The 20141-nt window shown below is 41.6% G+C and overlaps 1 protein-coding gene across 1 annotated transcript in view; it reads left to right on the forward strand.

Annotated features, from left to right (window-relative positions):
* Window positions 1-2851: 2851 nt before the first annotated feature.
* C1H3orf52 (chromosome 1 C3orf52 homolog) overlaps window positions 2852-20141 on the forward strand; it is a 36643-nt gene continuing 19353 nt past the window's right edge. The window contains exons 1-5 of the mRNA XM_062574004.1: window positions 2852-3085; window positions 6047-6170; window positions 6925-7058; window positions 7913-7983; window positions 9872-10071. Coding sequence (XP_062429988.1) covers window positions 2903-3085; window positions 6047-6170; window positions 6925-7058; window positions 7913-7983; window positions 9872-10071 — 712 coding nt within the window. The 5' untranslated portion in view covers window positions 2852-2902. The remainder of the gene's footprint in view (window positions 3086-6046; window positions 6171-6924; window positions 7059-7912; window positions 7984-9871; window positions 10072-20141) is intronic.

A 20141-nucleotide genomic window follows, 5' to 3' on the forward strand; every position in this document is an offset into this window, starting at 1 on the left:
GCAATTCCCCAGCTCCCGCTCCAGCATGCTGTGTGGACAGCCTCCTGGTGGGTTCCCACTGCTTTCTCTGGCATCGTTCATCTGCAGTGAGCAGAGTTTCAGGACCAGGTCGTTGTCTTTGGTCTTTCTTCCTGTGCTTGCGTGGCTATACTGGCGTTGAAAGGGACATAAAGGAGAAAGGATTTTTGTGCTGGGATGCGTCCTTGTTCTCAAAGGAAGCAGTGGAGGAAGTGACAGCAATATCTCTGTCACAAGATCATTCCTTTAACTGTAGCAGTAAATCCAGCAGTGGAAGCAATAATCTCCTGATGAGCCGATCGGCCCAAACCTAGCTCATTTAATGTTTCCAAAGGTATTTATGAGATTTAATGAGATTAAGAATTCTGACATTCAGTTTAATAGCATATCCGTCTGCACTTCCTAGATAATCCTAGATAAAGTTGTGCTCAGTATTTGGGAATATTTAGCTTTCACCTTTACAGTTAAAAAAAAAAATATATATATATATATATATATATATACACATATATATAGTCCTGGCTACCCACAGCACGTTTTTATCCAATGGTATATAAACATGTGATTCTTCTTTAGTTTCAGACCTGCCTTCTAGCAGTATGTGGGGGAGATACTGAAATGAGCTGGAACTGATATGCACACAGTGGGATTCTTGTGTCTGACATCAATACTACTTGCACTTCCTTTCTTGAGTTAGCGTTGGGTACTTTTCATCCCACGGTGCTTGTGTCAAACTTGCAAATATTGCATGAGCTATAGTCAAATGATGTTCTGTGGATATTTTAGTATCTCTAAAGGCTAGTCAGTCATTCGTTTCTTCCTTTTCAATAAATGTACTAAATAAGAGAGTGGCTATGTTTTATTCATTGGATTGTGCCTCTGAAACTTTAGTCCTAGAAACGATTGGAAGTACATTTGTACCACTGAGTTTCCTCTTTTTGTGAAGCTGAACCAAGATTTGCTTGTTGTACTAAAGCACACATTTATTGCATGTTTCTGTTCTGTGTGTTGTAATCAGAGATGTCTTCACTACAGAAGAAAACAGTTTTCCTGCTGTTTCCAGGGCAGAAAGTTCAGATCAGCTGTCAACTTCCCATTTTCTTTAACAGCTTCTCAGTTCCATGTGTGAGAGAAGTCTATTAGTTTATAGGCAAGTTAGGCATTGAGTGTGAATCTTAATTCAGGCCAGACTAAAGAAATTCAGGAGTTTCCTTCACAGATTAAAATAAATGGACTTTGGCTTTTGCTGGGTGTGATCCATAATCATTAACTCGTTTGACTTAGAAAAACTCATTTGGTTTCGGATAATTCAGTAGGAAGGTAAGCTCTATAACTAAGCGTGGAAATGAAATGAATGGAGCTCATCTCCAGCAGGAGTACTGAGACCCAGCAGGTAAAGACTTTTCTAGCAAAGATATTTCCCAGGTAAAATCCTGTGGATGCAGACAGCTATTCTGATCTTGATGACTGCTTGGCTCCATGCTTCGTCCTCCAGCCTTTTGAGGAGTCTCCAGAACTGAAGGTGGGGCATGGAATTTGTGTTTTCTTTTCATTTGCGAAATGAAACCAAGCCCTGTGCTCAGTTTTTTGGAGTGCCTTTGCCTTGATGACTGTTACAGGATGTTGGGAATCTGAACCCCAGGGGAATGGTTAGGCATCAGTAGCCAGAGGAGTTTCAGAATGAGAAAATAGTGATAGTGGGGGAAATATCCTCAGCATTTGGCGGGAAGGAGTAGTGCTGTGGGTGGATGTCCAGTCAGCAGGGGAGAGAGCTGGAGAAAGAAGCTCTGTTCCCTTCTTTATGCACTGTCCACTTTGCGCTGGAGCAAGAGTGCAGTTACCAGCCATGTACCAGACTTGCTTGATCCAGAGGAAGAGAGGTGCCCTGTGAGGAGGGAGGAGAACCCTGAGGATGGAGCCGGGACGAGAAATGGGAGGAGGTATGACGTACCTCTACCTACTGGGGTAGGAGCAAGAGAGGGAGAGGGAGAAATTAGCCTCTGGCGCTGGTAAGCTGTTATGGGTGACTCAGACTGTCATGGGAGAGCTCATTCAGGAAGTGAGTGCAGGCCAGAGCTCAATTCACACCACAGTTTCCCTTATAAATCCATAGCCGGGAGAGTGTAGGCTAAGGCTGAAGGTGTTGTCCCCTCTCTGCCCCCTGCCATCTTCTCTTCTCCAGACTTTTTTTTTTTTTTTTTTTTTTTTCAAATGGGGAAGTAGCTTTTCAGGTTTAGGTTGGATAGGATGTGAATAGGCATAAACACTTCTTTAGCACCAGACATCAGATTTAGGCAACATAATAGCTAGAGAGAGAGAATTCGCAGCACCGGAGTTAGTAGCATGCATTTCTCAATTAACTGTACATGGAGCCTAAAACTGGAGGTATTTGGAGGTAGTATAATTTCTCTTCATAGACTAACCGAACCACAAGCTATGTGATTCTTTACTCAATTTATGCTGTTCAGAACCACATCTATTTGTACAAATAGCAGCAGTAGTGTTTTACTGTCTCAGCTGAAAACAGCACGGGAAGTAATTCGGTTCCTTTCAAAATCACTTCAGCAAATGGCAGTATTGCCAAAGATTTATTCACCTGCTTGTGCTTGTTGAGGGCTGGTATGGTAAGGCAGACAAACTGGAAAACCTAGTATTGCACAGTGTGAGAGCTGTAGTTCTGGAGACTGGGCAAATTGATACTTCCTTCCCCTCCCTTTTCTCTGTAGCTAGTGCTGGTGACGTATTTGTCCTTCCAAGGAATTCCCCTCCTTGAGCAGCGTTTTGAGATCGCTCCTGCAAAAACTGTCCTAACCGTTCACTGTTATCGCCTCCAACCTCATACCAGAACTGCTGCTGGCATAACTGTGGCTGAAACCAGAAGGAAATGAGCTATCTCCTTGCTCGCTTCAGAAACAGAGATCCTCGCACAGGAATGGAAGCTATGAAAAGGCAAAGCTCTCACCGGGAGCAGGAGGATATTGAGTTACAAAGAGAAGAGGTTAATGGGGAGGAAAGTGAGGCTGATCATAGTGTGCCTCTGAATTCACAAACGGCTGCACCCAAAAAGGTAGGAATTCCGGCTACTCATTCGATGCTTATGGAGCTGTTGGGAAATATCACACAGCAAGTGAAGTGACACTTCATAGGAACATTTTGTGAGTTGGTTTAATTCGTTGTCTGAATGAAGGAGAAGAGTTGCTCACTGGAAACATTGTTGATATGCTTATTTTCTTCCTTTTAGCGAAAATTTGTAAGTTTGGAATGGGATTTTGAGCATTGCTATTTTTTTGCTGTTGGCTGTTTGTGCACTTTTAACTCAGAAAGTAAAGTTGTACATAGCACTCTGAGTTTTACTTTCTTTTTCTATGTGTTAGTGGGAGTGGGCTCAAAATCAAAAAAGAGAAATGTTAAAACCCGTATTTAAATAGATTTTGCTCAAGAATGAATTAATCAGAAAACAACACTGTAAGGCGGGACGCCCTGCAGCAAACTTTTTAAGACGTATTAGTGGTCTCTTATTCTGGTTCTTGGTGATTTACAGGGACTAACAATTATGAATTTGTATAAGTAGAGCACCCATAACCTCTGTTAAGACCAGCATGCAAGTCCTGGGGTAGTTATTAGCATCTAGCGTTTAGCTAACAGCTGTGGAACAGACTAAAGCTGGCAGAGGAATGGTGTTTTACTAACAGGTGACTGGTACAATGATTTTGACTACTTAAAGGTAGAGGGAAAAGCTGTAGCAGAACTAGGAATTTTCCCACTTTACTGTAGGGGGGGGATTTCCAGGGATTGCTGAGCTAATCTGGCAGCTCAGCAGCGTGAGTGCCGCCAGCCTTCTCCTCTGCTCCTGGCCAAGCAAAAGCGACTGCTTCCTTCTGCCAGCCCTGCGGGTCAGCTGGCCTGACCCCCTCCCGAGCTGATTCATTCCCCTCCCACAGGCAGAAACCCTGCTCTGGCTGTACTGGGGGGCAGCGGGGGGGGGGGGGTACTTCTCCTCTGGCTTGGTGAGCTGGATCAGCCTGCTGAAGGTCAGACAAGAGCTAGAGACATGCAAAGAGGAACAGGAGAGCCCGGGGTCAGCTCGACTAGCTCAGCTCTCTCGAGAAGCTTTACCCTTAACTATCAGTTCAGAGCCTTCCTCTTTCCAGAACTGCCACTTTTCCCAGGACTGTGTTTCTGCTGATGATTCTGGAGTTTGGCTTCTTATCCTGAAGGGATTTCCGGGAAATTATTATGCTCTGCTTCGTGCTCGGGCAGCAAATTAATGAGAACGCCTGCCTGTCCAGCGTGGAGAGGTTTCCCCCGCTGCCCCCTCGCAGCAGCCTCGCCGTGTGCGTGAGCAATGTCCCCGAGGTGTTGGCCCAGCTGGAAGGGTTTGGAGAGCTGCATGTTTTCGTGAAATCAACCCAGTTTCCTTTGCTTGATTAAAAATTGTGTTTTTGTGATTATGGTCTGATTATGTGGCTGGTATTTTCAGTAGAAATTTGGGCTTGATAACTGTTTCAGCTCATATTATGACAGCTGATTTCATAGTTGTACTTCAGGAGTAGCTAGGGTTCTTGCCAGATACAAAATGATATACTAGTGTTGCATACTAAATTGAAGGTTAATTCTTCTTCTAATATACTTAAAAAAAAAATAAAATATGTATACACAATCATGTAAATGCCCACTGTGAGATAAACCATACTCAGCCAGTTGTTCATCATTCTCCACCAGAGTGGACTTGCACAAGCAAGTGTGCCTGCAGAGAGCACTTTGAAGAGTTTTTTTGCCCACTCTTCTTAAGAGATGATGTTTGTGTGAAATTTGGGTGACTCTTCTCTCTTTCTGTCCATCCACTGCCTCCAAAAAGTATTAAAACAGTTAGTGAGCTTCAGTTAAATTCAGAAAAAGTTCTCAGTGAAATTTTTTCTATTATACTATATTCTTAGAAAGTTCAAATACTAAAGGGAGGTAATCTGAATTGGTGCCTCCAGCTAGCAAGCTGGTTCTTGCTGTTCTGCCTGTGTGTGGCCCAGACAACCTGCACCATGTACTCGTACTTGCTTGATACTGATTTCAGAAAGGTCATGGAGTTAAGAGGGAGGTTATGTTGGGGTTTACAGTAGATAGGGAGGAGGGGGAGTTATAAAGGCAGCATGATCTACTTTTCTTTGAATTTATGCCTTTCATTCAGTCATCTGTCTGTGGAACAAATTATCTGGAGTTTCTTGTTTGTTTTACTATGTCCCTTAAGTATATTTTTTTAATATTAATAGTGCTAGAGTAACTAAAAAACCCTAATTCCTACCTCAGTCTCAAATCTTATCAAAAATTAAATAAAAGGCAAGAATTGCCCCTGCTCCCCTATATGAACATGCCTTCATACACAATTTCTTTCAAGAGAATTTCCTTGTGATCTCCTAGCAGATGTGAAGTTTGTGATAAACTTTCTAGTAAATGCTTACAGTCATCTTCAAATGTTCAATCTTTTGAAGAAAAAGGGAGTCAACATTAGAATGTTCCTTAATGCAATACTTATGCAATCCTTAATGCAACCTTTAAGGAATAGCTGTCCACCTACTTTGGATGCTTATATCCAGACCGATATTATCAATGTCATTGTGGTTGATAACCAGTCATTCTGGAAATTCCTCCACAGATACTTTTTGGTTAGGAAAGATGGAAACTTTAAAAAGATAGCTTGTGGAACAAAGGAAATAGATCTGCTTCAAAGAAATTCAGAAACTATGAAAGTACCTTTGTAGTGCCTTAGCTTTAGGGCTGATTCAAGAGTTGGAAATTCTGCATAAGTAGGGAATTGAATGTGTTTCTTTCAAGTAATTGACTCCCTGTGAATGTCCACTGCATTCTCAGCTGCAGCAGTACTTAAGGGTGAGAACCTCTAATGTAGAGCATTGCTTAACAATGAGACCATTCCTGGTTTTCTTTTTTTTTCCTAAATGTGACAGTAGAGACATGCTTAAGTATTTTCTCCTTGCCTTATTTCATTAATCCACATTCCCTTTCCTTTTTTAACTAGAACAGAGATCACTGGAAATCATGCAGCAATGTCATTTTCTGGAAGTGTAAACTATGGATGCTTATAGCTACGATTTTTATAGTGCTCCTCCTGGTAATTCTCATCAGTGTAGTTCTCTATTCTAGTAAGTATCTTACTCTTGGTTCATCTTCTAATACAAATGGGAATAATAGCATCCTTTAAACTCCTTCTGCAAGCTGACTGCTGCCGAGACTTGGATGCTGACTGCAGAAGGCAGGTTGTGCATTGAGTGGTGGATGCATGGTCTTGTAGTGATTTTTCAGTGATGTTCTACGGAGATCCCTAGGGTTAGAACAGTTTAGATGCTTACATTACTACATTTTTTTTTCTGTTAATCCCTATCAGTGAAATGTCTCACTGCTGAGGTGGTTGTGATAGCCAGCTGAAGTACATGGTCATGCCTGTGTACGAACACTGTTCATGGGACTGGCTGGATAGACATGCACTCACACATGTGAGTGCTTGTGTTTTAGCAGACAGCTACCAACTTTTATCCTGTTCAGATGGCAACTCCTGTTTGTAGCAAACTGAAGAAATATTACTAGAACAGACTGCGAGATGAGGACGGAACTGATGCTTTTACCATTGCAATGAGTGCAAAGGATAATTTAGGTCTTCTCACTTGGTGTCAGTACCTGCTAGTCTTTCAGAGTAGCTAACCTTTAACAGGGTGAATCATGGTCCTCTGTGTGTTCTCACTTTTCTTTAGGTGACTTGCATTTTCTTTCTATCACTTGCAGACAGTTACTACTTAGGAAATTTGTGAGAAAGTCACTCTAGAGAAAGTCAAGAGGGTATTTTTCCTACTTCTGCTAACTGAAACTTTTCCTCCCTTCCTATATCTTTTTGAATATTAGACGTTTACACAGATGAGGATGACTACTGGGATCCTGATGAACTACTACATAGTGGAAACTATCGCAATTTTTCTGGAAAATTCAAGTTGAAGTGTGGTCTTCCACACATTTTCTCTGAAGACATCACTAAGAGGGTATGTATTGACATGGTTCTAGGCAAACCTGATTCTGCTTGTAACAAAGATTGAGTATTTTTCCCTCTAAGAATTTTTTTTCTCTGTGTAGCAATTGAGTTGTTTGCAAGTCCACATAATTTACTAAAATAAGGTAGACTATGATCTTTGTTTTTGCAATATCATTTGAAGTCCTGATTCAGAAAAAAGAATTGCCTAGTTTTAAGCATGCAAGCAGCTGCATAGATTTAAACAGCTTGCAGTTTTTTCCTAAATTTTAATAATGGTTGGGACTTAGTATTCACCTTTTTCACAAAGTATTTTAATTAACAGAGACCTGTGGAGGTCATCTAGCCTGATCCCTGCTCAAAAATGCATTTTCTTGTTAAGTACGTGATGACAGCCTGGGTTTATAGCTGTCATTTCCGTTGAGTCACTGTAGCTCTGAATTACGGCTGAGGTAAGCTTAGCAGGTATGGCAGTACTGGTTTAGGCTTACTGTGAAAGGGGACCCTTCCCTCTATAAAGTAACAGTAGAAGGGCTTTCTGGTACAAAAAACAAACAAACAAACTGAACAAAATAAATTGCAGATGGCAACTTGAGCACATACTTTTAGTTCACCTCGAATGCCTCTATTGTGTGCGGGTAATATAGTAATCACTCCGACACAGAGGTTAACTTGTCTGTCAGACTCAAAGGGAATGTGTACCTTTCCCAGGACAGGTAATTGCTGGTATTTGACATTCAGCACCTGTGTTTATGCCCTGTGCAACACCTTAGAAGAATGATTCACTGTCCTTTCTTTTATGTGGAAAAGATATAATGAATGGAAGAAATATGTGCTTTTTCTTCTTTTCTTTTTTATCTCTCCAAGTTAACAGATGTCTACAGCTCGTCTCCAGCTCTGGGACATTACTTTAGGTCAGCTCAAGTGGTTTATTTCAGGTAAGTAATTATCTAATATTTATAAACTTTTGATAAGGCATATAGATGTGCCTATATAAATAGGCATAACATTTAGATCTGCAAAAAATAGCATGTTTAGGGGGAGAATTATCAATATGTACAGTGAAAACTGGTAGAAGGATTCTCTAGTGTGAAGGGCAAGTGCTGCTAATAACAAATAATGACAGTAACATTTTACTGCTGTTAAGTACCCTCTGTTGTCTGTGGTCCCAGGTGCAGCCCTTACCAAATTTACTAGAGGAAATTTGTTGAAAGGAAAATGAGTGTCTGGAACCACTGTAGAGCAACATGGCTTAAACGGCCTTAACTAAATACAAAAGGGTCCATGGGGAGGAGGGGGAACTATTCTGTTCCCAAAGAGCTAAAAGGCAACAGGGGGACACAAGAAGTGAAAGGCAAAACCACAATATTGCATTGCTGGTTTGTTTGGATTTTTTTTTTCCTCACTTTGTTTTGTGCAACAGGAGAAAATCTTAAAGCAGTAGCATGCTAGAGAGACTAGAAAGGCAGGAGTGAGAGGTAGAGGAGGCAGAGGCCGAGATTAGGCTTGTCTCCGTGCGAGGTGGCATAGGAGAAGCTCAGCTGCTGAAGGTTGATGCAGGCAGGGCAGGAGTGGTGGCAGAAATGAGGTGAAAAAGCATCCAGCCTGCCTTGCAAAGGCAGGAGAAAGCTTCATGCTAGAGGTAAGGGAAGATCTTACTCTCAGCAGAAACTGGCATGAGAGAAAGGCTAAGGAATCTGTGATGTTTGAGACCATAATGTTTTAAGCTATGGAGATGCTACAGTCCTACAACATAAGGAGAGGCTGAGCAGAAGAGGGAAGAGTGGACCAGGAGATGTCAGCTCCCACATGGTCCTGTCACAAAGCGATTGCAGAGAAGCAATGTAGGTTGCGTAGATAGCTTCTCCAAGGATTTCTGAAAAAGCAATGTGATAAAGGGGTAAGAAAGACTGAAAAACATTGTGGCACGTAGAGATTTTCATAAGTCTGGGGCAGCTGAGAGAGCAAGGATAGAGGAACGGCCTCCATGGACTGGGGTTCGGGGCTGTCCTGAGGGCACTTTAGTGAATGTGCTCTGATGCACTACCGGACTAGATATGGCTGCTCTGTCAAATGAATGTGCCATAGCTTGTTACCCTTTCAGATGATTTAGGCCATTGAGTACAAACTTTCAGTTCTGCATATGTATTGCAGAACTCCTCTCCCTCCCTTCACCCCCGCCTTTTTTTCTTCCTCTTCCCTTATTCAACTTCTTTTTTGATATTTCTGTTGAAACATCTTTTTTGGTGTTTCTGATTCTTTTTTGATAAGTCTATTAGGTAAAATGCAATAGTATAATTGTACTTAGTGTTTTTGATAGTCAGCAAGCAATGAAATCTCCGGAGATGGACTCTAGTCCTGTGGTTTACATAATCCACTCCAGAAAGTAAGTTAGAAACGCTGGCTGGATTGCATCAGATACTGCTATCAGGAGAGCAAATCTTTTTGCAGGTTCTCAGCTAGTTATGAACACAGGATTGTGTCACCTCTGCTATTACTGTTATATTCTCATTGGGAACAAATGTAGAAAACCTTGGCCTCTCAGGGCACATGCTCAATTGCCCTTTGTACATTTGAAAACATGTCTGAGATTGACATCAGGTATGTGCCCACATTTCTTTCATATCGGCACCTTCTTGGAGAAGGAAGTGAAAGAGGAAAGTGGGAGCTTGATGGCTGTTCTCTTTTCTAATGCTTTTCTTTAAAACAGCTTTAAAAAAAAAGTCAGTGCCAACATTTATATGAAAAGGCAGTCCCCTCAAAAACAAAAAGAAAAGATACAGTGTTACTTGTACGTGCTTATACCTGAATTTGTTTGTTTTCTAGTAATGAAAGTGCTACTGTATTTTATCAGCTGGAGTTCTCTGTACCACCAGCAACAGAGGGGTTTATGGAAAACACAATGAATCCAGAGTTTATAGGGAATGTTTTACGTCAAAATATTTACGATGAAGAAGATACTCTTCATCATGGGACATCCGAATGCACCAAGCTACAGCTTGACCCAACTTCTCTTACATTAACAGGTAAGTGGTGTACATTATAGGGACTTCTCTTCAAGGAGCAGAAGTATTTACTTGGAAGGAGGGAAAATCTTTCTCGAGAGACATTAAGAAAAATGTAAAATATTCAATATTCAAGAAACGCTTGCCATGCTTAAATTATACTCCAGGATTCTTTCTCATCCAATAATGAGAAAAGGATTCATGATGAGAACTGTTCAGCTACTGAGTCCCACCAAACTTTTCAGATCTCCTCCTGTACTTCGTATGTACAACTACAAAGAAAATCTCCTCATACGTGTGTGTGTGTACAAAGTGTACAGGCAAAACAATTAAAATAGCTTTTCTGTGTTGTCTATTCATATTTAAGTGCTTGTAAAACAGGCTTAAATCCTAAGTGGAAAAGCATAAGTAGTTTGGGAGTCAACTTCTGACGTTTCCACAGTCAATGAAAAAGCTTCCTGATTTGTATCTTTTCGGAGTTTTTTTGGAAAAGTCAATATTAAAAGAGACTTTTTTTTTTTAAAGGAACCAAATGTTCACTATTCCACATTTTCTAGTGCCTAGGAAGTGATTTCACTGTGTTTAGAGTTGTCTTGATTGAAAATGTCGGTTTAAAAGTCCTATGACCTTGAAGTTTATACAAAGCTTTCCTTCCTATCCCCAACTTACTAGTTCACATGTAAGTGCCTTCAGGATAATCCTAGGCCATCACATCACAATACAGTGTATATAAGCAAGATTTGTACCTAACCCATTTTAACTTTCTCAGTACTTGGCAAGGAACAAGACATGAGCATGTCTCAAGTTATAGTGCTCAATATCATTTTGTTGCTCATATACTGACAGGGTTCACAGGAAAAGCAATGCTAAAATGTCAAACTGGAGATCCATTTTAATGCTAATAATGTACTGTTTTAACTTTCAGAGGAACGATGGAAAGACTCCTCTCCTCCCTCGGCTACTTGAAGAGATTGCCTTCTCAGGTCTATTAGCAATCTGAAGGGCTAGGAGCTATTCATTACATAGAAACACTTCTAAAGATGTTGATTTCTGTAACTATTGTGTGAGATGCAGTATGGTAAACTAAAAATGTGGTATGTTTATAACAGTGTTGTACTCCTAGAACGTTACTACCTCCTTCTTTACTGTTGTCCTGATATATCGGTAACCCTTTTTGATTTGCCTTTGTGAAAATCATGTATCAAGCTTGATACCTGCTCCATTGACTTTGAAACCTCTTTTTTGACCTGCCCTATGAATCAGTTTTGCATTTCTTGTACTTGCTTTAAAAGCATTCTTGCATGTGCTTCCTTTCTTCTGCTCTTTCCTTATCCAAAATTATCTGCACAACTTTATCCTTCATACTTGCTTCCACCTATGCTCATGTCTGTGACATTTCCTCTGACAAGGCTGACTCCCTCAGTCTTGTTTCCCCATTACTCTTTCCTCTCAGAGCAACCTGAAAACTTAAGTGCCTCTTTTATTTTCCTTAGCTACATGCAAGGCCTTTGCGCTGGCTTCTTAAATGAACAGGGAATCTCATCATCCGAGTTCATCCTATAGCCTTCTTAAAGAAGGTATCATCTGCTCTATTTTTCTCTTTCATAATGTGAAATAGAAATGTTCCAAGGGTCCATTCTCATCAATGTGTTGCTCAGTGCCCTGTAGATAGATGGATTTCTGCTCTTGGCAGAGTCCTGCCACACTTATGTAAAAGGATATTTTTGATGAACGTTATGGAAAACCCAGTGGTGCTGTTTGTATAGCCAGGTAAAGGGCATCTGGTACAGAGCTAGTAAATTTAAATGAATTGAATAGAGCAATGCCATGGATAAGAGGTATATCTTATTCCCTAGGGCATCTTGAATGTCTGAGGAACCTTTCAAAGGTCAAATAAGCTGCACTCTTTAACAACTGGCTACTGTTAGTCAAGGATACTTGTGAAAAGACAACTATTTGATCTGCATTTATAAATTCAAAGACAAATTAATCTAAACCCTAAGTATACCCCCTGCCCCAACAGGGGCGATAAAAATGAACAAATGCAAGATTTTTGCCTTAATACGGCAGCAAATACTAGTTCTGGTTGACAAGAAATTGCACCAGATGGACCATTGCTACGAGAACCGTGTTGAGGCACATCGTGTAGGCCAGTGTGGCATGACAGTTAGTTACAGGCAATAACATCAGCATTTAAAATTAAGCATTAGCTTTACTAGAAATGTGATGAATTCACTACTATGCTAGTGAAATATAACTTCTTGTCATGAATGCATTGTTTGAATTTGTAATTGTAAACATGTATAGCCAGCATAAATGCTGGTACTGTTGAATAGAGAAATTTATTTTAACAAACCTTTTGTATTATCTCAAGAAGTAGCTTATGGGAAACTGTGTTTCTGTTTTTTTTTTTTTTATGTTATTAGTATATATATTTAAGATGTAATCTGATAATTATACTATTCATTAAATTATTTTTTTTATTCTTATGCCATTGTTTTCACTCCTTCAGCAGCTCCAGTCCAGTAATACATTCAAAACCATATATGTTGTAGCTGGAGTTTTAACTGAGCTTGGAGAACAGTCTAGACCAAATTAGTGGATCACATGGCTGCTATACTTGTGACTAATACTAATCCCACCTTGATTTGTGAAATGCAATGGTGACTCCAGAAACAGTATCTTCTCTTTTCATGGCTCAGTTCTCTTTGATGAACTAATATAAATGTACGTTTAAGGATATAATTTCTGTACATTTTTGGAAAAATAGAGCTGCAAATGCTGTGCCTAATACAGTATCATAGAATCATAGAATCAGTAAGGTTGGAAGGGACCTCTGGAGATCATCTAGTCCAACCTCCCTGCTCAGCAGGGTCACCTAGAGCATGTTAGACAGGGTTGCATCCAGGTGGGCCTTGAAGATCTCCAGAGAAGGAGACTCCACAGCCTCTCTGGGCTGCCTGTGCCAGTGCTCTGTCACTCTCACAGGGAAGAAATTCCCCCTCATGGTCAGGCGGAACTTCCTGTGCTTCAGTTTCTGCCCATTGCCTCTTGTCCTGTCACACGGGACAACCGAGAAGAGTTTGTCCCCATCCCCTTGACACCCTCCCTTCAGGTACTTATGCACATTGATAAGATCCCCCCTCAGCCTTCTCTTCCGCAGGCTGAAGAGGCCCAGCTCTCGCAGCTGTTCCTCGCAGATGCTCCAGCCCTCTGATCATCCTTGTAGCCTTATGCTGGACTCTCTCCAGTACCTCCATGTCTCTCTTGTACTGGGGAGCCCAGAACTGGACGTAGTACTCGAGATGAGGCCTCCCCAGGGCTGAGGAGAGGGGCAGGATCACCTACTTTGACCTGATGGCAACACTCTTCCCAATGTACCCCAGGAGACCATTGGCCTTCTTGGCCACAAGGGCACATTGCTGGCTCGTGGTCAACTTGTCATCCACCAGCACTCTCAGGTCCTTCTCTGCAGAGCTGAATCCTACATAGCAAAAAATCAAAGGAGATATTCTTTCTGATTCTTACGCTGAGAAGGGTAAAGTTCACCCATCTTCATGTGTATGATCTCTCCCAAAAGCTATGAAAAGGCTATGAAAACACCAGCAGCAAATGAGCAGCTTACCTTTGAGATGATACTTGATCCTACTGCTCTTTCAGCCTAAGATGATTGAATCTGCCTCTCAACACTTCTTAATTTTGATTCAGTATCAAAGAACTGAAGAATAATACCATGATCATTCTTTTTTATGGTGATACCTCTACATGCTACAAGAGCCATGAGGAAGGAAAAGAAACTGCCAAACATTCACTTCTTTCCATCCATCATCCTCTGTCCTATTACCTTCACCCTAGACTTCACTGGAAAGAAGTGGGAGGAGGAGCAGCAAGATGCTGTGATAGTCAACACATAGTGTCCAACTTCACTCTCTACCTCCAGTCATGCTTTCAACTCTGACTGAAGGAAATGTCCCCAAAAAAGGCAAATAGTGGTGTTTGCTTCCTGTTGAAGTAAATTGACAATGTAAAAGAAAACAACCAGACATATTAGTTACTACTCATCCATTTAGGAGCAGAGTAGTGTAAAAGCATATTATTCTATCAAGTTAGATGTTTTGTAAATGTTTAATGTTAATTCTAATGGAAAGAACCTGCGTTATGCATAGATGACTGAGGCAACTGAGTGACAATTAAAAAAGGAAAAATTAGTTCTGATAATTCAACTTGTAACCAACATTTTACAGTCCCTTAGCAGACAGTTGTATGTGTAGCTCCAGCTCATAGTACAAATCTGGGGGCAAATTCAGCTGTTTGGCTGCTGCAATGGTACCTGCTCAGTGCTGCCTGCACAGCGCTAGCCATGGGTCCATGCACTGCTCCATGCAACCCATTCACCCCACGGGACCCCCAGGCACAGAAACTGCAGATGGGATGTGTGCAAAGGCACCACACCATAATGCCAAGGCTACAGCCAGTGATTAGGTTCCAGTCTTTAAACTCAGGAAAACTCTGCTTAATATTATCTTCCAATTTGTTTAATACAAGAATGAAGGGGGGCAAAAACTGTGCTTTAGCAAGAACACAGACGCATAATTACTTTATGATCTTTGCTGAGCAGTTGAATAAATATCCAAAAATGATGCCTGCAGATGGGTGAGGCTATGGAGAGGTGTGTTTTGGTGCTGCATAAAACCAGTTCTGAGATGCCAGGAGGGTAGTGAACTGGAAGTGTTGTGTGGTAGGTAGGTAGGCACCTGGGACTCGTCTACTGAGAGAGGAGTGCAGCTACTGTCTGTGTAGCATTAGGTCTTTACCGGTTTGCTAGTCTTGCAAGTGGCAGCAGTTTGAAGCGGTTGGATTTTTGTCTTGCATCAAATTTTTGTATTTTTGATTTAGTTCCAACTTTGTTAAGATTTCAGTCTGAGAAAAGTAGTATCACATTGAAAAAAAAGAGGGGGCAGTATAAGAAATGAGCTAATTGTATTAACTGTACTATATCGTTGTAATGATATATCACATAAGCAGGCCAGAGAAACTTTGAAAGAGATTAAGTGCACTTATGTACAGGGCCTATGTATTTTTTATTAAAAACAAAACAAAATAAGGGTATTATCATTGTATTATTGAGATTTATTAGTCTTTACTGTTTATATATATATATATATATTATTATTTATACAGTTTTATTAGATCCCTTAAAAAAAAGTACCTTAAGAGTCTAGAGAAAAAAAAAAAAAAAAAAAAAAAAGCAGTCTCAGTTGCTTCTACTAATGAAGCACCTTATTTACTATACTGTCTTGCAATGGTAGTTACACTGACTCTTCTTGTTTTAATTGTCAGGTGAAGCTTGTACTCTGTCCATGTCTCTTTCTGTCATCACCTTTTCATGGATCACCTTTTCATGGATCACCTTTTCATGGACAAATTTGTCTTATTGGAACTGTCTGGCAGACATGTCCTAGTGTATAACCTTTGCAACGTGAGAGAGATGCTCTCCAGTTTTCTTGAAGACCTGTCATAGCAGGTAGAGTGGTTAGGAAGACTGCACACTGCTAGCTTAAATATTCAAATAAAAGAGTGCCTTGGCAGCAGGAAGCATCACTTTTTAGTTTATCAGGATATAATCATATTCATTGTTATCTTCAGAGCTGGTGATGGTTTGCTTGTTCTTAGGCATGTTGACAATTGCATATTCTGTCTGATCATTGGTATTAACCACAGAGGATTCACGTTTTGCATTGTGGATGACAGTAGAATACCACAGCTCGCTGGTATTAACATAATCTTTTCCCCCAAGATGTTCCTGATAGAGTGAAAGAGAGAGAGAGAGAGAGAGAGAATGAGAGAGGGAGACAGAGCAGCTTTAACACGTTTATATCCTATTGCTGAAGAAGCTTGCAATGTGAGCATATGTGGTAGTCTACATAGTCTGTGCGCTCATACAGCAGGGTTAGTTGGTGCACCATAGTACTAGAACCGTTTGCAAAGCTATGGTCATTTCATTATTGTGCAGATTGCAGCTGGACACGCAGAAGCATCCAACAGCGCCTGCATGCTGTGTGTGGATGGGGGCCGGAGGGCCTCACCCAGCTCTGAGGTTGGTCCTGGTAAGCGTTAGGCTGTGTGATGGCAGGCTCATCTCCACACACGCAAAGGGGCACAGAGGGACAATGGCAGGCTGGGGAACCGGAATAATCCCCTGCCCTGGCTCCACCTGGGCCTGGCACAGGAGAGCAGTGGGTCCCCTTGGCCAAGTGTGAGACCCATCCAAGAGCCATGAGAGTGGCTCTGCGGGGCATCTGACAGATCAAGGGGGTCACTGCCTAGGAGTTTGGGACTGTGGGGCCTGGATTGAGATACATTTGTGTGTGTGCATCTCTCTGAGGAAGGCAATGGGGCAGAGCAAAGGACCAGTCAGCTACTGGACAGACCAAGCACTTAAGCCAACCTGCTGAGGGGATCCACATGGTATATATGTATATATTTCCTCTAATGGACCTTTCTAGTTCCACCATTTCTGCTCTTGCCCCCTTTGATTTTAACTAGAAAGGGAAATGTCTGTTTTACATGCCCTTAAGCCATCATGCTCTTCTGCCATACAAAGATGAAGGCACAAGATGTGCTTCAGAGCTGGCTGTATTTAAAGACTATTCAAGTATTACTTGTGGGTCGAGAGAGACACACTCGAAGGCAATGCCCTTCCTACAAGGAACTTGCCCACTGTGTCAGCTTACGCTTTTGGACACCTGGAGATACACATTCAGACTAGCTCATTCAAACCTAACTTATATGTGAATCCTTCAAACATCATCTCTGAGTCTGACTTTGAAGGGAAGGAAGCCAAGACTTGTATAACTTGAGGCCAGAGAACCAGATACATGCCAAGCTGGGGGTAATGTGACTGCAAAGGACCTGTGCCTCAAGGGGGACCCAGAGATGGCTAACCCCTTCCCTGCCAGGCCCTCATCTAATGCACTCCTTGAAAATAGAGGGTGCAGAGGGAAGAGCCATCAATGAAAGATAAGATAAGCTTCTGTGGGTAAATACCATCCTAATCCTGTTTAAACTTGTCCCTCCTTCCACCTCTTCAACATTTTTGTTAACGTGCTTTGGATGAGTGTGCATCTAAATAGGTAGAAGGATGACTCATTAATCTCAAAGGACAACATGAACTGATTAAGTACTGGAAGCCAGAAGTTAAAAATGCCCTGATGCTCTTGATCTTGTTTGGAAGAGTAGTGATGTTTTTTTAAGTGGGAGCTGCTGAGTTCATGCTGCCATTTGTAGCTACCTTTCATGCTCTAAAGTGGAACAGAGGTCTCTGCTCCGTGGGCAACAATCTCAAGGGATTCACCTTCATTTTTCAGGTCTAGAAGTGAAAGATGGTTGTTAGAACATGGTTTCTGCAGAATCTGTTTCCCAGCATAAACAAACTATTATTTGGTTTATTTGGATTCTGTTTGCTGTAAAAGACCTCCTGACTGTGAGGAAACTGTGATCTTGAAAATAACTACTGAGTTTTTGAGTTGAAGCTTTAAAAATTTCAAGATTTAGAAATTTTAGAGTTTCTAAGCAGTAGCACAGCTAGGGTAAACTTGCCTAAGAAAAGGAATTTCCTCTCTGTCCGCAGAGGTGAGGCTCTCCCAGACCTAGTCACTGCCTGGGATTGCAGAGAAGGGAGTGGCAGCAGCCTTGCTCCTGCTGTGCTTAGGAAACCAGCACAGGTTCAGCTTCGTGAGTCACAGGCTCCCAGCTCACCAAGTGAGGACTGGAGTTCCTCCTGTCCATTCCAATGCCTGTCCCCAAGCCTTACTCACAGGACAAAAGTGGCTACTTTTTCCAGAGTGCTTGTAGTCTACAGATTGTTTGAAAGACCGTTATCATTGCCTTTCTCTGGCCAGTGGAGAAACGGAAGTGCAGAAGCAGCAGGCTACTTGTCCCACAGGCTGATGGTGCAGGAGGAGCGAGACTGCAGATGCTTGAGTTTCACTGAGTCTTTCGTTTTTGTAAGTCCAGTTTAATGCTTGGGAGGAAGGGCTCTCATATCGGATGAAAGATCTTCCCAAGACTGTTCTCAGATCACACTCTGAGGTTTTTGTGTGGGATTAAAAACTCAAAACTAGACAGCTATTTGGCAGGTTCTCCATTTCAGCTCCACCCCCTCCTCTTCTCTTCTCCTACTGCCCACCCACAGTCACATGTCCAAATGATGAGCTCATTTAATCACATCTTTTTGTGTCATCTTGCCCACCTTCTTCAAAATTTTCTGTTAAGCACCCACTTAACTGCAGGGCATCAACTTTTGGGTTAAGGAGGTCATTTTTGAAAAAAAATATTGGGGCTGCTAAATGGCAATGCTTTGTTCTGCTCTACGTTGGCCTTCTGAGGATGATTCATGACTGGTGATTTAAGAGGCAGCTTCCCTTACCCTCTGCTAAAATTAACTAGCTTCATAGCAAAGGTAGCAAACCACAGGTACTCAGCTGCAGTCTCTCAGAGCCAGGAGTATTAACACAAATGAATGACTACATGAGACTGTGACACACGTCACTTGAAAAGTGGATGCTTCCCCTCCATTGATACTCCTTGCCTTCAGGATGATAACTTTGGGCAGATGAGTAGGACATGCACCAAGGGATGGTTAGCTCATAAATTACCTCAGTATACCTTATAAGCACTCCTGAATCTGACCCCAAAGCAGTGAGGTAAGGTGGATTGGGCAATGAGCCGATAGCGCCAGTGTTTCCTATGTGTCTTCTCCAGTAGTATAACTATTTGATCCATTCTGGTTTATAAGAAACTAAATATTGCCATGGCTGTACATGTTCTGAGGCTTTTTTTCTCCATCCAGAGGCAGTAAAATGTTGGAAGGAGAAACCTTATTCTATTCCAGCAAGGATTTAGCCATTTATTAAGTCATCTGTTGCTTTTTACAGTGGAAAGATTAACAAAAACCTTTTAAGCTTCCAAACATTAAAACTCTCTTTATCTTTAAACTGAAGACTGCTTTTATTACTAAAGCTGGTTGGTAATGCCCCAGTTAAATATATATATACATATATACATACATACATATATATATATATATATATATATATGTATATATATATAAAGCATGTCATGTTGAAACAGAAACTTTTTGCTGAAACATGTGAGTTTTGATGAAACTGTGTTCAAGATAGGTTACTCCGGCTAGGAGAAAGCCAAGAACAGAAGGGAATGGGGGTCGGGGGAAGGAAGGAAAGCCCTGCAGCCATAAATGCTATGGCCCTATGGCTGGGTACACTCTTCAGGACACGTTCATGAGGTCCAAATCCCTGAGCTGTTTGATTTTTTTCAGTCTGTGAAACCAGAAGTGAGTGTTGCAGCTTGCTCTGTGAGTGGCTGCTCTAGAGCAGGGCTGCATCTCATTGTTCCTGTTTATATAAATAATTACTTGATACATAGACTTGAACATTTTTTTCTGCCTCCCAGTAAATGGCTGTTGTCTGTTCTGAGGAAACATGACGGATACTGTGTTTTTCTAACTCACAGATAAGTCTTGGGCCCAGTCTCCCAGGAGAGCTGCAAAAGCATGAACTTTTTAATCATTACCTCGACAGTTCTGGGCGAGTATCTGTAGGTCTGTGCTGGAGAAAGAGAAAGTAAATATGTGATTGCTGTTTTTTTGATACAGCTACAGAATACAAGCAAATACTAGCTGAGAGATAGAGGAGAGAGGTGGGGACTGATAAATACCAACAGGAACAAATAGGACTTTTGTGTGGCACAGGATTTACTCAGACTTAGCTACAGATTCAGCACAGGCTCTGGAAAATCATGAACTAGTGAGAGCCACCTTACTTACTTTCCATGTGGGCATGTCTTTTTCTCCGGAGGCAGATGCACATTTTCCACCTAGAGTATGGCAATAAGGGCAAGTGGGTTAGGTTTGGCACTGATAAAGCCACATGCTTGGCCTAGAGCCAGGTGCCCTCAGCCATGTGGGTAGCTGGCTCTTCCTTTTCCTCCACCCAGAAGGGACATGTTGCTTCACCCAACTCTCCTTGCTTGGCCCTCTCTGCCTTTCCTTTTGGCTGCCAGTAAGGTGG

This window comes from Rhea pennata, chromosome 1 (assembly GCF_028389875.1).
Source record: "Rhea pennata isolate bPtePen1 chromosome 1, bPtePen1.pri, whole genome shotgun sequence".
NCBI classification, from domain to species: Eukaryota; Metazoa; Chordata; class Aves; order Rheiformes; family Rheidae; genus Rhea; species Rhea pennata.